This window comes from Microtus oregoni, unplaced genomic scaffold (assembly GCF_018167655.1).
Source record: "Microtus oregoni isolate MIOR12 unplaced genomic scaffold, Mior012 000056F_ref0000123, whole genome shotgun sequence".
In the NCBI taxonomy this organism is placed as follows: Eukaryota; Metazoa; Chordata; class Mammalia; order Rodentia; family Cricetidae; genus Microtus; species Microtus oregoni.
In genome coordinates this window covers 8,584,121-8,598,423 of record NW_024543832.1, presented here as the reverse complement: position 1 = coordinate 8,598,423, position 14,303 = coordinate 8,584,121, and the positions used below count along the sequence as shown (strand labels likewise).

Below are 14,303 nucleotides of genomic sequence, written 5' to 3'. Positions count from 1 at the left end.
CTAGTGATGTCCACGAGCTACGGTAGAGGAGGATCCCCATCCAGAGCTCCTGAATCTCAAGTCTGCATCCCGTTGGAGCTCATTGATAATGAAGCGCTTTAGGGAGAGCGAAACACAGGCAGACACACAGGGCCTTGTGCCTCAAGACACCTGTTTATTGGGGACATGACTCTTCAACAGGGATGACAGGAATCGTACCAAAAATAGCAACGTCTACAGGGCCCCTGACAGGGCTAGAAGGGTACAGTGCCCCCCACCCCCACCCCTTATACAAAAATAAACTCTCGAGCCTATGGACCAGCAGAGGCTGGCAGGGCGGCTCCTCAGCAGGAGCGCATCCTCTACCAGCCCTAGGACCCCGTTCTCTGACCCTCACCTCTGCCACTTCTAAGGCACTGTGACTCCCCTGGGCTGGGTGGATACTGCCTGCCCACCCTCCTTCACCCACTGCCCTCTTCACCTCTTGGTCCGCCTTGGGCTGGGGTACGGGTCCCACACTGCTCCCTGCTGGCTGCTCTACCCAACTACCTCTAGCGCTTCCCAGCTCCTGCGGGGTAAGCTTACTAAGCTAATCACTCCTAAGAGGGCACTCCTACCGTTCTTGCCCCCCAAGACCTGCCTCTCCAGATCTAGACAGCCCTGGGCTGCCCTCCTCTTCTAGTGGAGGGCTGGGAGGTGTCTCTCCTGACGGTGCTCGGACATAGGGTGGAGATGTGTCAGCTCGGGGCTGCCGGCGGCCCCGGGCTCGACGGCTGTGGTGTACTTGCAGATGCAAGGTCATGAGCTCAGGAGCTCCAGTGGCAAAGGGGCAGAAGAGGCAGCGGTGAAGGGCACCCCCTGACCCGGCCTCACCTCCTGGGCCTGCCCGCAGGGACAGGTCCAGGGGCTCGGCCTCACCACCTCTCCCGTTACGCAGGGTCCTCCCAGGGCTGGCAGGCTTTCTTCGGGGCCCTGGTCCGGTGCTGCTCGAAAGAGGCCTGGTACTCGCAGTGCCCTCCACCCAGGTGGCAGAGGCCTGAGTTGGTTTGGCTCCCGACTGCGGCTGCAGTGAGGCTGAGCCCCTGGGGGCAGGGGGCGGGGGTTCTGGAGGAGGTCCAGGACCTGCACTGCTCCTCTGCTCTCGGTGGTGACGCTGAAGGTGATACTTGAGCGAGCCCGACTGGGTGCCTGCATAGTCGCAATGTGGACACTTGTAGGGACGCTCACCTGGGAAGAGTGGGTCAGAGTAGGTCATGGGGTCACCATCACTGCGCGTGCACACATACTCATACACACACGCACACGACATTTTGCTCAATTTACAAACTTCACCCCAAGGTTTAGAAGCCGATTCCCCACTAAGTGATTCAGATGAATCTGAAAGCTGGCCCATCTGAAGACTGTGCAGCATGACCTCCAGCCTTGCGGTGGCTCTTGCCTCTCTTGCTCCTAGACCCGCCCCCATGAAGAACGCTTCCCTAACCTGTGTGCACGCGAAGATGCACTTTCAGGTGATGTGCCGAGCGGAAAGACTTTCCACAGAAGGGGCAGTCCTTGCCAGTGGCCCCGCGGCCCGCTTCGGATCGGGTCCCTCCAACCAGCAGCCCATTTTCTTCTGCAACACGTTAAGCGGAAGTTATAGGGTCTCACTGTCTTGTCCCAGTCTGGCACCCATTATACCCACCACCTCTCTGGACCCAAGAGGAAAGGGTTTAGGGGAACGTAGATTTGTTAAGAGTTAACACCTTTTTACACAGGGTTTTCCCAGTAGGGAAAAGCCCAGAAGACTGTAAAGACAGGTCTTTTGAAAAGGAAACTACAGGAGTGGTGGCCCAAGTGTTGATAACTAAAAGCAGGCGACCCAGAGGGAAATAGTGTGGACCTACCTTGGGTGGCCGTAGATCTTGCCTGGGCCCCCACGGCAGGTGCAGACTGTCCTGACCCCTCACCTGAGTTGGGGTGCAGGGAAGTCAGAGTGCCCAGCGACCTGCCCCGGGCCCAGCTCTCCTCTTCTGCCTCTACCACCTCTTCTTCCTCCTCCGGTTCGTCTGTACGGTGCCGCCGAGCACGATTGGGAAGAGCTGAAGGCAGCGGGCGGAATCCCCCATAGCTTCGGCCAGCTCCAGGGTCAGCACCCTCACCATTGGGTCGTACTTCCCCAGCTCGCACACTCAGGTAGCCTAAGAGGCTTGGGGGCTCTCGGCGCTCAGCTGGGGTGGGCGCTGGGGCCAGGAGAAGCGCAGGGCCTAGTGGCTCATAAGCCAACAGGCTCAGGTCAGGAGGCTGAGGGGCCCTGGCAGGAGTAGAGCCAGGCCCCGGGGCACGCAAAGGACCCAGCTTGCTGGTGTGCACCTTCATGTGGTTCTTAAGGAACCAGGGCTCCTTGAAGCAGCGGCCACACACAGGGCATGCATGATCAAAGGAGGCCTTGTGCTTGCGCATGTGACCCTTGAGAAACCAGGACTGTGTGAAGCTCTGGCCGCACACCTGGCAACGGAACTCAGGTGGAGCCGGGGGTTCCTCCGGAGGTGCAGGAGTCGGGGTAGGGTTTGCCTCCCGTTCAGGCTCTGGCTCAGGCTCAGGCTCAGGCTCAAGGGCAGATCTGGGTTCTGGCTGGGGTGGAGGCTGGGGCTCGGGTGTAGAAGTAGCCGCCAGGGGGCGCTCGGGAGCCCCATGGGCCGTCAGACTGTGATGCAGCAACTCCTCCTCCTGGCTGGAACCAAAACTGCACAAGCTGCACTTCCAGGGCCTATGCAGGATATGCAGGTGGCGTTCCCGCTCCGCGGAGGTGCGAAACTTGCCTTTGCAGAAAGGGCATCGGAAGGCAGACGAGGGAGGAACCTGAGGGCGTGCCAGGCCCTCTGCAGCAGGGGTGGCCTGCATGCCCCCTGAGGTTCTGGCTCTCTCCAGTTGGGCTTCACGGAGCAGGGCGCGTTCCTCCAACTCCAGCAACAGCCGTGCAGCAGGGCTTCGTGGGCGCTCGGGCTGGTGCGTTCGAAGATGTGAGCGAAGCAGAGCCCGCTGAGCTGCTCGGTGGCCACAGTGTGGGCACTGGAAGGCTTGGGCGCCCGGGTGTGCTCGCAGGTGCAAAGCCAGGATGGAATTGAATCGGAAGCGCTTTCCGCACACAGGACAGGGAAATCGCCGTTCACCTGCACGAGTCTCAGACCAGCCCACTGCTCCCATCCCAGGAGACCCGGCGCTCACACCTGGTCCGTTGGAGTAGTGCTGCAGATCCAGTTCGCCGTCGAAAACTGGCGGGGAAGGCTCTAGGTGGCCGACCAAGATGCGGGGACGTGAGCCCTGTGGGGAAAGATGCACGTAGAGGAGAGAGTGGGAAGGGCCGATCTATGGAAAATGCAAAGGCATCAAAGGCACGAAGAACGGAAAGTTAGAGTGTGTGGTAGGCTGGGGCCTGACCTGAGAACACTGGTGCCGCTCACCTCCAGAAGTTGTGGGATGGGTGGAAGTTAAGATACTGGGGCCAAGGTAATAGCATCTATTACTATAATAGGAAGTAAGAATGTAGGTAGGAGAGGGGGTACCGTCGAAGGAACTTGCGGGTCAAGGACAGTGCTCCACTCACCTCCATGGACCCCCTTCACATTCTTTGGTTCTGAGGATTGGAAGGAGGAGGAAGGAAAGCTGCTAATGGAGGCAACAGGTGCGGAGGTGCTAAAACAAGACAGATTGATTGGAGGAAAGATGAGCCCTGGCTCTCAGCAGTAAAGTCACCCCACTTTGCAGCCTGTATTCTTAAAACCCATCCCTTCTTCCTACGTGGATCTTGAGGTATCACATGCTTCCTATTTGCTGTCTTCAAAACTTGCACCCCTTGATCTGCTAATCTGTATGACAAACCCAGAACTCCACCCCCAAATGATGTTTTAAACACCTAGTCCAGAACCACCATCACCCCCCAGCACACACACGATGTGGGAAGCCATCATAGTATACCCTCTTCCACTCGCACGGGGCTGTGCCACTGGATAAACAAATGCGGAGGGCTAGCCATACTCCTATTATCCAAGTGGTACCAGCTCCTCTCAGACCCAGGGCCAGCCAGCCAAAATCCCTCCAGGTTCCTCCTCCTAGCTTCTGCCGGCACCCAGTCTTCTGGTCTTTCCTCCTCCCCCTCCCCCTTCCTGGATTCCTGATCCATTCATTTCCATTCATTACAGAGACTCATTCATGCATGGGAGAGAAACACCTCCCAGCAGCAGAGTCTGGAGACAGAGGGGGAGGGGCATGGAGGGAGAGCCAGCTACAGAGGGAATGAAGAGAGTTGGGGGAGGTGTGGAAGTTAAGGGGCACTACCAGCCTAGGCAAGGGGTTTAAACTGCAAATCCCATTTAGGTTTCAACCCGTTTCAAACCTTGGAGCCTGTGGTTTGATGGGGCATCTCAGCCCCTTTGTCCAGAGCTGTTCCGAGGCAGGCTTTCCTCCTCTCTGCAGGGGAAAGGCTTCCTCACACAAGAGGAGGATTACACTGGCTCTGAGCTCAAGAGGCTGGAGTGAGGGACGGGGGGCGGGGCCTTGCCATCTGCACAGATAGGGGGATCCACACATACTCTGAGCAGGAAGGGGTTAAAATTCTCCATCTAAAATTCCCTATCCCTGACAAGTGCTGCACAGGGCAGGGAAGAGGAGAGTTGAGGGAGAGGATGGTGAGGGGGAGGTTCTCCTGCCATTTCACGGCTGACAGGGTCAGGAATTAGACTTCAGTGGATGGCCAGAAGTCATAACTACCTTCCTCCTTCCATACAGAACTGTATCTTGTTCAGCCCAGATGAACTTGGGCCTAGCTTTAATTTAACCTCAGACATAATATTTGATAAAGAACTTCCTTGCCGTGAGAATTATGAAACTGAAATGGGTTACAAGGAAAGAAAAGAACTCAAGCCTTACTTTGCTTACAAATCTTTAATTGAAGCAAACTGGGCCAGGAGTTAGCCCTGCTTATCAGCAAAGACAACTCTGGGGCTTCAAAACTGCATTAATTTTCAGCACTGAGCGGAGTGGCAAGACACCTGTTACATGCAGAATCTGACCTTGGAGCATTAACAGACAAATTAACAAGCATCTCTAGACGACCACTTAACATGTGTGTTTCTGCAGCTCCAAATTCAGGCATCCACTCTTGTCCTATGGAGACTCCAAATAAACCCTTTCCTGGGACCAACAGCCTGACCTGCCTCACTCAAAGTTGCATGAAGGTGAGTTAGATACTAAGGGTACCAGGCCATTGTAAGTCTATGTCTTACAGCCATGAATAAGTCACCTCATCTCTCAGTTTACCGTCTATGAGATGAATTACAATAAATTTACATTTGTAGTCCCTGCCAACTTGAAAGTTGTGTGGTTTTAAGTCACAACACTCTTCTGGCCCCCAAGAAATGTTAAAACAAATAGCCACTCCTTCAGTACCATGGAGAGTGCAGTGGGCTACCAGAGACACCACTTTGGCCACCTCAGAATCACAGACACAACTGGGCCGTGTTAGAGAGGCAGTGTGCCCACCAAAGAGAGGACACAGAAACTAGTGGATGAGAAAAAAAATCCTATTTGGGAAGTATGGAGTATCAGAGAAACCATGGAGAGGTATCAGGGGAATTACTGTGGCCTTTTGGATGCCACTGAAAATAGAATAGAAAATGCACATACCTAGAAAAATTTTAATTAGCTATACAGACTGTCATAACAGTTACAGTTTGTACATCCTGGAATGGGTTACTGAGGTATCGTATTTGAGTCCATCACATTCTGTTGCTTTCCTGGGGATTCCCGGAACATCCTGGTGTACAGCCAATCTGGTATATTCAGAGGAAGCAGATGGCTGGGAGGGTGTGTGTGTGTGTGTGTGTGTGTGTGTGTGAATATTGCATGGTCATAGCTGACTAACCTATGGGCGCATATTCTGATCCTGAGAAGACACTAGGCCCTAGAATAATGCCTGTAAAACACTAAACAAAATGTCTCCTAGGAAAACGGCTTATATCTGAGGCAAAAGGAGCAGAAGCAGGGCACAGCTTCCTCCTCCTCCCCTGAGCAACACCAACCACACTGCAGTAGCAGTTCCCAGGATGGGAAGCAGTTCCCAGGATGGAGCAGTGGCACACAAGAAGGCCCAGATGGAAGTTGAATTTCTCCTCAGGGGAAGTTTCCCAGAAGGTGGCCTGAAATCAGTAAAATCCACCGAGACCTCCGAGGCCCAGTCAAGATGGCTTCCGTCATCTCCATCAAACCAGGTCTCAGGCACCGGATCTCATAAATTGCTCTCGATAGGGGAGGGCACCAACAGAGACAGAGTGTGACCTGGTTTGCAACCTAAGTCAGACATGTATTGTCTGTGGACAAGCCTCGCATTTTTCTACACTCAAGGCTTAAACACCACCCCTGAGCCCGGGCCAGGGAGTAGCAGTGACCTACTTTCCAGACCCAGGGGGAATCAGGGGTTATCTTGCTCCTGTGTGTATCTTTGCAGGATGCAGGACCTGCGGTACGCATGAGAAGTATTTCCAAAGCAACAGGCCAATTACTTTTACACGCTAGGAGAGCTGATGCGGAAAGGTAGGACCCCCAAATCCTACGGAGGATGGTGGTGAGAGACTTACAGAAGAATCAGCTAAATCAAGGACCAAGAAGATTCTCCCACCCCAAATCTTGTGACTCAAAATGTTTTAAGGTCAAGTGTTCAGTAGCAAAGGATTAGGGTCTCTGGGGCCTAGCTGTAAGTAGGCCTCTGCCCCTGGTCATCCCCAACACATGAATTTTTTTCCTTGTCAGCAATTTCCCCTCTCCTAAATCAGCTAATGAATATGAGCCACTTCGACAGATGAGATTAAATCGAAAGGGGGCTATTAGACTGTGCGGAGTCAGGACCACCCGGAGAACACACACAGACCAACAACTCACTTTACGTTCTCTCCGTGGCTCTCTGAACCCCACTGCTCTGAAAGCTGCTTCAAATACACACTACACTGAACCTCGACACCTTTTAGAGTTCTTGGAAAAGGGATAGGGGGGCATGAAATTTCAGTCATGGGCTCCCAAATAACTATCGAGAGGTGAGAGGGAGGCACAACCCCCGCACACAATCTTCTCCCAGACCCAAGTTCTAGCATGTCCTAACTTGACCCCGATTCTGAAAGTTCTGAGGAGCCCGGGCTGGGGCAGAGGGGGGTGGGAGACAGACGGCATATCTACAGCCTTAAATCCCTCTAACTAGAGCTGGCCCTTAAAAAAGTCAGTGTTAGTGCCTGTAAGAGCCTGAGTTCTCAGGCTGGGAGGTGGGTGGGAGACCCTCTGGGAGAATATCCCTCTCGAAAACTGGTAGGCAGAGCAGGACCTGTGCTCTCGCACGAGGGGCTCCACCGGCACACCCCACACTCCACCCGCGGAAAATAATCCAGGAGGACGATGGGGGCAGGGTTGGGACATAGGGAGGCCAGAGCTCAGCTACCCCGGGCCAGGAGAACAAAAGCAGAGTTACAGCCGCCTCCGCGGCTGCCGCGGGCCGAGCTCTTTGTGACACTTTGTTTGGGACACAGAGAGAAGCACCCCCATCCTCTCCCCTCCCCTCCCCCCCCGTGCCCAGCCCGGTCCCGGGGAGTTAGGGCTCCGTCCCCCACCCCCACCCGCTGCACCTGGGCCGGGGGAGCACCCCGCTCACCGCTCCCCCACCGCGCACCCTCACCCCCCCCCCCCCGCACCCCAGGCCTCCGAGCCCGGCCTCACGGCCCCTACAAAGCCGCGCGCCCCCGCCCCGCGCCGCCCCGCGCCGCGGCCTCCCCTCCGTGCCCGGCTCCCGGCTCCCCCACCTGGCCCCCTCCCCCGGACCCCCCCAACTCTCACGCCGGCCCCGCCGCCCCCACCCCGCCCCCCGGAGCTGCGGGCGAAGTTTGCCGGGGCCGCGCGGCGCCCCTCCCCCGCCCCCGCCCCCTGCACCTGCTCCGCGCGCGCCCCCTCCGGGAGGGGCGGGGAGGGCGGCGGCGGGGGGGCGCGGGGGGAGCGGCTACTCACGAGCCCCGGCGGGCGGCGGCGCGGGCGGCGGCGGCGGCGGGCCGGCGGCGCGGGCGTCAGCGTTACGTGGGGCCGGGGGAGATGCGCCGGGCCCCGGCCCCCCCGCCCCCGGCCCGGCCCCCGCCCCTCCCCGGCCCTCCGCCCCCGGCCCGGCCCGCATTGTGTACGGCGGGAGGCGGCCCGGCCATTAGCATGCGGGGGGCGGCGCGGCGCGGCGGGCTGAGCGCTCGGGCTCCGGGGCCGGGGGACCCCCAGAGCGGCAGGAGGCGGCCGCCAGGGGGTGCGGGCCTGGGGGGGGGTCGGGGGCGTCGCGCGAGGAGGAGGGGGCGGGGTGGGGCGCGCAGACCGTTCCTCGAGGGGACTGGAGGAGATAGTGAAAGGTCATCTTGTCCTTCCCCCAGCCTCCAAGCGGGACTGCCCCTCCCACCCTAGACCCGGACATACCAGGGAAGGAGTTGGCTCTGTCGCTGCTTCTGCCCCAACATGCACAGGCTCGGGAAGTTCTTCCTGGGGTTTTATCTCAAAGCCTCTCCCTTACAATTTGTCTCTCTTTTGGGAGAGGAGGAGGGGCGATTATAGAGATAGTTAATGTCTGCCGTACAAGAAACATTATTAAAGTTACTCTTCCGTCTTTGCCGTTCTGGATAAACACTTCTCGCTGCCGCTTCGCGAATTCTGTTTTCCGTTCTTTAAGACACTTTAATGGCTCTTCAATGCAACAATATTTACTGAGTGCTTACCAAGCACCGGCGCTGTGCTCAACCCTGGGGGAGATGCAGAGAAGAGGGGGATGTGATACTTTCTCCCGACGCGATTATAGCCCAAACAGTTACTGTACACTTCTAAGTGGCATATTCAGATTTAGTCAATATTTACACGATGCTTGTTCACGTATTTAGCAGCATGAGATCTTTCCAGTAATCCTCTAATAAAAACTCCCATTTACAGGTAAGAAAAAGATGCTCGAGGTCTCTCCTTCCACTGGCCTGCAAATTCAGGGATCCTCACCGCAAGGCCTACATCTCAACCTTGCCATTAAATAAAGTCAGCTCTCTAGGTGATTGAAAAGAGAGGAACCAGGCACAAACAGATGTCTGGTTCCCTTTAAGCTGCGATTCAGGGTGCCCAGGAAGGCAGTGTGGATACAGCGCCCCAGTGAGTAGGGCAGGAGAAAGCCACTTTTCCCTTCCTCCTGGGCCTCAACTCCCAGGCATCTTCTGGCTCCGTTTCTTTTATTTTCGGTGATTATAAATAATAGCCACCTCTTTATGCGGTATGTGCTGGGCTAACTAATTCATATGCATTTTCTCTTAGTGCTCCAGGCAACCCCATGAGGTTGGTATTATTAATTTCTCTTTATAGATAAGGAAGTAGATTAGGCAACTTGACTGAGGTCAGCCAGAACGATCAGGGACACAGCACAGGTAGTCTCATCTCGAGACCACAGCTCTTTCCTATATTTGATCTGGTTCTCTTACTGTGGAAATACATGTTCTCACCTTGGCTTCTGAGTAAGCCATACAGAATATGGACCGCAAGCCCATCTGTATGACCTCAGCACCAACAATGGTGCCTCTTCCCACCCTGGGGCATCAGCTACCCTTCAGGGGCATACTGTTGTTAATTCTGCCTTGTCAGGGAATAAACTGGAGTTCAAATAGGTAAAATAATGTCACAATGATGTAGCCAAGGTCATCAACCTGGAAAAGTATCAGAACCAAGATTCTAGCCCAGGCTACGGGAATCTTTCTCAAAAACATAGGTACAGTATCCTTTTCAAGACTGAACATTTGGGCACCACAGTGTTGTTCACTGAGTCAGAACAATCTTGCACTATGTACAGGGCTTGCCCTCCAATTAATCAATCAATCAATGTCCAATTTTTAAAAAAGTTCTCAAGAAAGAAAGGAGCAAGGGCTGGAGACTGAGCTCGGTGGTAGAGTGCTTGCCTAGCATTGACAGAGCCCCGGGATCCCCAGAGCCGCCTTTGAAAAAGCGGTAAGGAGGAAGGAGACACCTTCCAGAAAAGGCAGGGGAACGCAAACTGGTCCAGGAGCAGCAATCCAGATAATCTCACTAGGGCAGAGCAGGTAATTTGAGGAGTGATGAGCCAAAGAACAAAGAGAAGATGGACATAAGGGGAGACTGAGGTCTAGGGTGATTCTGTACATAGGGATGAAGTAAGATGAAGAAGATGGGGGAAACTAGGACAACAGGAAGTGGGGAAAGGGAGGCAGGCCTTGGTGGCTTGAGGGGTGAACTGAGGGTGATGCCTGCGTGGCCACTCCTTGGATCCTTAGGACCTCGTAGTGATCTTTGCCCCACCACACCTCAGCTCTGACAGACTACGTGCCAGGAAATTTTGTCTGCACTGAGCTACCAGCTGAGTTCCAACCCTCTGGAGTGGCTGCTTCAGACTAGGTAGGTGTAACGTGCTGGGCCTCAACTCTGAATTGGGAGTTGGCAGAGGGGTAAACGAGAGTGAGGTTGTATTTCCTGAATGGCCCCATAATGAGTTTTTCCAATCCAGGAAGCACCGTCCTTAGCGGCAAGGGAACCATGGACCACAGTGTGGATCTGGCGAGGCAGGAGAGGCCCAGTCTTCGTCTGGAAAAGCTACAGCACTGGGCAAGACACAGGCAAAGTGGATACCTACTGGTGGTGGCGGTGAGGCCAGGTTGCCCTGATTCAGGTTTTGGCCAGTTCAATTCAGTGAATACATACCCTGTGCCAGAAACTCTGCTAGGCTGGGGGTGCGGGGCCAGGAGGGGATGTAGAAATGAACAAGGTAAAACCCTTCCAAGTAGCTTGCCGTACCTACGCAAAGGTGAGTAAACTATAAAATGAGGCAGAAGGAAAAAATAGCATCTAATTTTTAAATTTCACTTCTTTAACAGCCCCCTTTTTTTTTAACCTTCCTTTTATCCCAACTACTGGTATCTAAAGGTGAAAACATTGTGGGGAAAGAGAATCAGCCCGTCCCCTCTAATTCCCCAACTCTGGCCTCCAGGTGAGCCAGCTCTGGCTGGCCATAGCCACGGTGCCCTTCACGATCTCAGTGGCCTGCTTGAGCTCTGCCTGTCACATGGCCACAGCACTGCCGCTCTGGCCTGGAGCCTCGGTGAGACCCACAAGGAGTGAGAGGAAGATCCCGGGGGACCCCTGTCTGACAAGAGCTCACATGTCCCCCTTCTCACCACTCAGGGTCTCCTCACTGGGATCATCACCCTTGAGCTTCGCAGAGCACCCTGTTTCTGGAAGGTGAGAGAAGAGAATACAAGCTCGTCCCCCCACTTCCCAGTGTAGCACACACTATCCCTTAGCTACAGCCCAGTGCTTTCACCCCTCTAAGTTTACTCAATGGTCTTGAACATATTCTGGAGTCCAGTGAGACCTTGAACTTTGAATCCTCCTGCCTGAGACTTCTAGATTACAGGCCTATGCCACCACCACCAGTCCTGCCTCTGAGTTTTGTTTTCAGCTAGGGTATAGGTGGAGTTTAAGCTCGGAATGAATCCCCTAGGCTGGGCAGGGCTGAGTTGGCTCACTGGTAGGTGCGGGCCATGATGATATCCAACACCTTCAACCTGATCTTGGGCTTCATCGTGGTGGTGATAGAAGTGACGAAGACAGCCTTGGGGCCTGCCCCTACTGGCCCCACCCAGGAACAGGTGAATAAAGAGAAAGGTACAAGGGAGGAGAAATGGTGGAAGAAAACGGACTGTACCCCCCAAAGCATCCTCACCCTGCTACCTGCAGCTGACAGGGTTGCTGGTGCTAGAACTCAGCGTGGAGGCCTTCACCCTAGGAGGAGTGCTGGTCTCAACATACGCCCTGTTCTTGCTGAGCCAGAGGAAGCAAGGATGCTTCACGAGGTCAAGTCTGCACTACCAGGAGCTACCGGAGGTAGGGGGTGAGGGAGGAAAACATGAAGCCGCCAGCTTCCAGCTAATTTTTCTTCTGGCTGTCCTTGTAGTGGGGCAGTAGGGAAATGAAGGGCTGACGCTGACCGGCTTTCTGGCATTGGACGTTAATGCCCCTAATAACGGTTGTGAAGGAACTGGGTATTTAATGATTGGGACTACACGAGTGTGCAAACGTTAGTAGGAGGCCTTAATGTATTATTGGAAAGACTCGAGAAGCTGGGAGGGTTCTGCTTCCACCTGGAGTTTTGCCTTTCTCGACCCTAAAATTTGCTCACATCTGTTTTCAGGGTCTCTCTGAGATGGAGGAGGTTTCCGGTTTGGAGGATGGTCCCATGGTGGCTAGCACCCGAAACAGAACAGATGAATGAGTGGCCACTGCCCTCCTCCACCAAAGGGGGCATTCTCCTGGCACTTTCGCGTCGTGCCCCTCCCTCGGACTAGAACTGAACTCCCCAAAGATGTGCGTGAAGCCCACAGGAGTGCCCTCAGTTTTTCCTCAAACCAGGCCCAGCTCTCTTCTCTTTCCCACTCGAGGAAGATCTTGTCACCTTGTTTCTAGTCAAGCTGCTTCCTCCCTTGCATTCTTGGCCTCCTTCCTCCCTGCCTCTCCATCCAGATTCACATCTGCCTCATCTCACTGTTTCCGTCTGTTCACCTTTCACAATCCCATCCACTCCGAGCCCAGCTGCTGCACCCGCCAACCCAGAATCCGCGTCGGTTGTGCTCCGGGTCTCCCTTGGATCCGGGTCCTGCTAAGTCACTGGAGACTACAATTCCCAGGATGCCCCGCTACCCCGTGACCTACTGGAAAATAAAGAGCCTTCCCTCGGCGGCGGGGGCGCTGTGCATCTGCTGAGTGACGCGAGGCGCCTGGAGCAGGGCCTAGCCGAGTTTCCTCGGACGCGACCACTGGCCCCGAGTGCAGGGAGGAACCGGGCGGGCCGCCGCGCACAGCGGGGCCGCCACCGCGGCCGGACAGCCGCAGCCGGCTGGGGGTCTCCAGCCCTCCTGCCCGCAGCTGCCCACACTGGCTGAGGCTGGGGGTCGGCGCCGGGCAGAGCCGCGCTTCCCCAGGTGCTGCCGCCGCGCCCCTCGCGCCGGTGCCCAGGTTCAAAGTCCTGAGACTTGGAGCGCGCGCGAGAAGGGGGTTGGAGATGATGAGTCAGAGGCGCCGGCCCTCCTCGCCCCCTCCCCCCCGGACCGGGCGCTGGAGAGGACGGGCTGGCTGGGCAGGCGGGGGGTACCGACCTAGGGCTTTCCCGCCTCTGAGCGAGCACGCTGGTCGACCGAGCCCGCGTGGCCACCACCCTTTGCAAGGCGGGAGCGGGACTGCGCAGGCTCGGGCTCTCTGCCGGCCCCGGCGGGCCTTTGATCCCTGCTGCCGTGCGGTCGCAGAAGCTCTGGTTGCACTGAGCCCACACCACTTGTGACCTCTGCAAGTGTACAAAGATGACAGGCTCGGATGGTCTGGGGAGAAAGCCCAGGAAAATGGTGGATCCCGATAACACCAGGGGCAGCTTAGTCGCTGCTAAAAAGTAGAAATTAGCTAGGCCTAAGAGAACTCACCCCAAATTCACATAGTGCCCGGGATGGGTGTTCGTCTCACATCATTTTTGCTCCCACTTGAGAAGGCTTCTTTCCCTAGAGAATGCTGCTTCTCCGGGCTCAGGCAAGCCCAGGTACAGTGAGGCTAGAGCGCAGCCTGGCTGGCTTGCCTTGACATTGCAGTGGCGCCAGCGGCAGATCCTTTCTGTTTGTGACACCTTGGGAGTGGTAATAGTCGCCCTATGACAAAGTTACGTGTGAGTATTAGTGGGTGGAGACAGCTCTGGGATCAGGCTCTGGAATGGAGAGAACCCAATCTGGGCCTCCCCCATTTTTTCTCTCCCCCAATCAAACTGCAGGAATGAAGGGCTCTGAAAAGAAGATCTTTCTTCAAAGTCAGGACCTAGTGACCAAAGAAACTATGGGGGGAAACCAGCAATTTGTTGTCTTCCAGCTGTTTCTGTTGTGATCGGAAACCTGGAAATTGCATTCTGTATCTTAAGAGATGTTCAGTGACCGTGCACATGGGTTTTTTACAATGCTGAATGCTCAGAGCCAAGACCTCAGTGGTTTTGTTTCTCGTTTATTGTCCAAAGTAACTGGCAAGGGGCTTTGTTCATTGTAAATTATTAAAATCCCTGCGATGCTGAAGCTGGAACTTGCTTTGTAGACCAGGCCGGCCTCGAACTCCCATTTGATCCACAAGTTTGTGAGTGCGATAATTACAGGCATATATGCCACCATGCCCAACCAAGCCGCAGTAGGGTCCTCATACGACGTGTCACCATGAAGTTCTCCCACCCCACCCCCTTACCAACAGGTGAAAAAGCC

At 55.4% G+C, this 14,303-nt stretch overlaps 2 protein-coding genes across 14 annotated transcripts; one reads left to right on the top strand and one right to left on the bottom strand.

Moving 5' to 3' along the window:
• Positions 1-145: 145 nt before the first annotated feature.
• Znf219 (zinc finger protein 219) lies at positions 146-13,719 on the bottom strand. 12 transcript variants are annotated; one of them, XM_041638876.1, is made up of 6 exons: positions 13,494-13,719; positions 8,446-8,765; positions 3,566-3,654; positions 1,929-3,282; positions 1,463-1,594; positions 146-1,206 (listed from the first exon to the last, which is right to left on the bottom strand). In XM_041638876.1, exons 3-6 carry the CDS (start codon positions 3,569-3,571, stop codon positions 593-595), a joined length of 2,106 nt encoding a protein of 701 aa, XP_041494810.1. In that variant the 5' UTR covers positions 3,572-3,654; positions 8,446-8,765; positions 13,494-13,719; the 3' UTR covers positions 146-592. The 12 variants fall into 12 exon arrangements, with proteins under 12 accessions (XP_041494810.1, XP_041494799.1, XP_041494800.1 ...); XM_041638865.1 differs by having other exon boundaries at positions 1,866-3,282; positions 13,494-13,715; XM_041638866.1 differs by lacking the exon at positions 13,494-13,719 and adding an exon at positions 12,733-13,085 and having other exon boundaries at positions 1,866-3,282.
• Positions 10,277-12,775, top strand: Tmem253 (transmembrane protein 253). Of its 2 annotated transcripts, XM_041638880.1 has the most exons (7): positions 10,278-10,422; positions 10,532-10,668; positions 11,012-11,122; positions 11,206-11,262; positions 11,556-11,672; positions 11,761-11,907; positions 12,215-12,775. In XM_041638880.1, the coding sequence occupies exons 2-7, from the start codon at positions 10,561-10,563 to the stop codon at positions 12,293-12,295; spliced, it is 621 nt and encodes a 206-aa protein (XP_041494814.1). In that variant the 5' UTR covers positions 10,278-10,422; positions 10,532-10,560; the 3' UTR covers positions 12,296-12,775. The 2 variants fall into 2 exon arrangements, with proteins under 2 accessions (XP_041494813.1, XP_041494814.1); XM_041638879.1 differs by having other exon boundaries at positions 10,277-10,422; positions 11,556-11,907.
• Positions 13,720-14,303: the final 584 nt, after the last annotated feature.

Excerpts from the sequence above, each read along its gene's own strand:
- Tmem253 (XM_041638879.1), top strand. The coding sequence starts at position 10,561 with ATGGACCACAGTGTGGATCTGGCGAGGCAGGAGAGGCCCAGTCTTCGT. Across the intron at positions 10,669-11,011 it reads GATACCTACTGGTGGTGGCG|GTGAGCCAGCTCTGGCTGGC; the intron begins GTGAGGCCAGGT and ends TCTGGCCTCCAG. Across the intron at positions 11,123-11,205 it reads CGCTCTGGCCTGGAGCCTCG|GGTCTCCTCACTGGGATCAT; the intron begins GTGAGACCCACA and ends CTCACCACTCAG.
- Znf219 (XM_041638865.1), bottom strand. Across the intron at positions 1,595-1,865 it reads AAGATCTACGGCCACCCAAG|AAGAAAATGGGCTGCTGGTT; the intron begins GTAGGTCCACAC and ends AACGTGTTGCAG. Across the intron at positions 1,207-1,462 it reads GCATCTTCGCGTGCACACAG|GTGAGCGTCCCTACAAGTGT; the intron begins GTTAGGGAAGCG and ends CACTCTTCCCAG.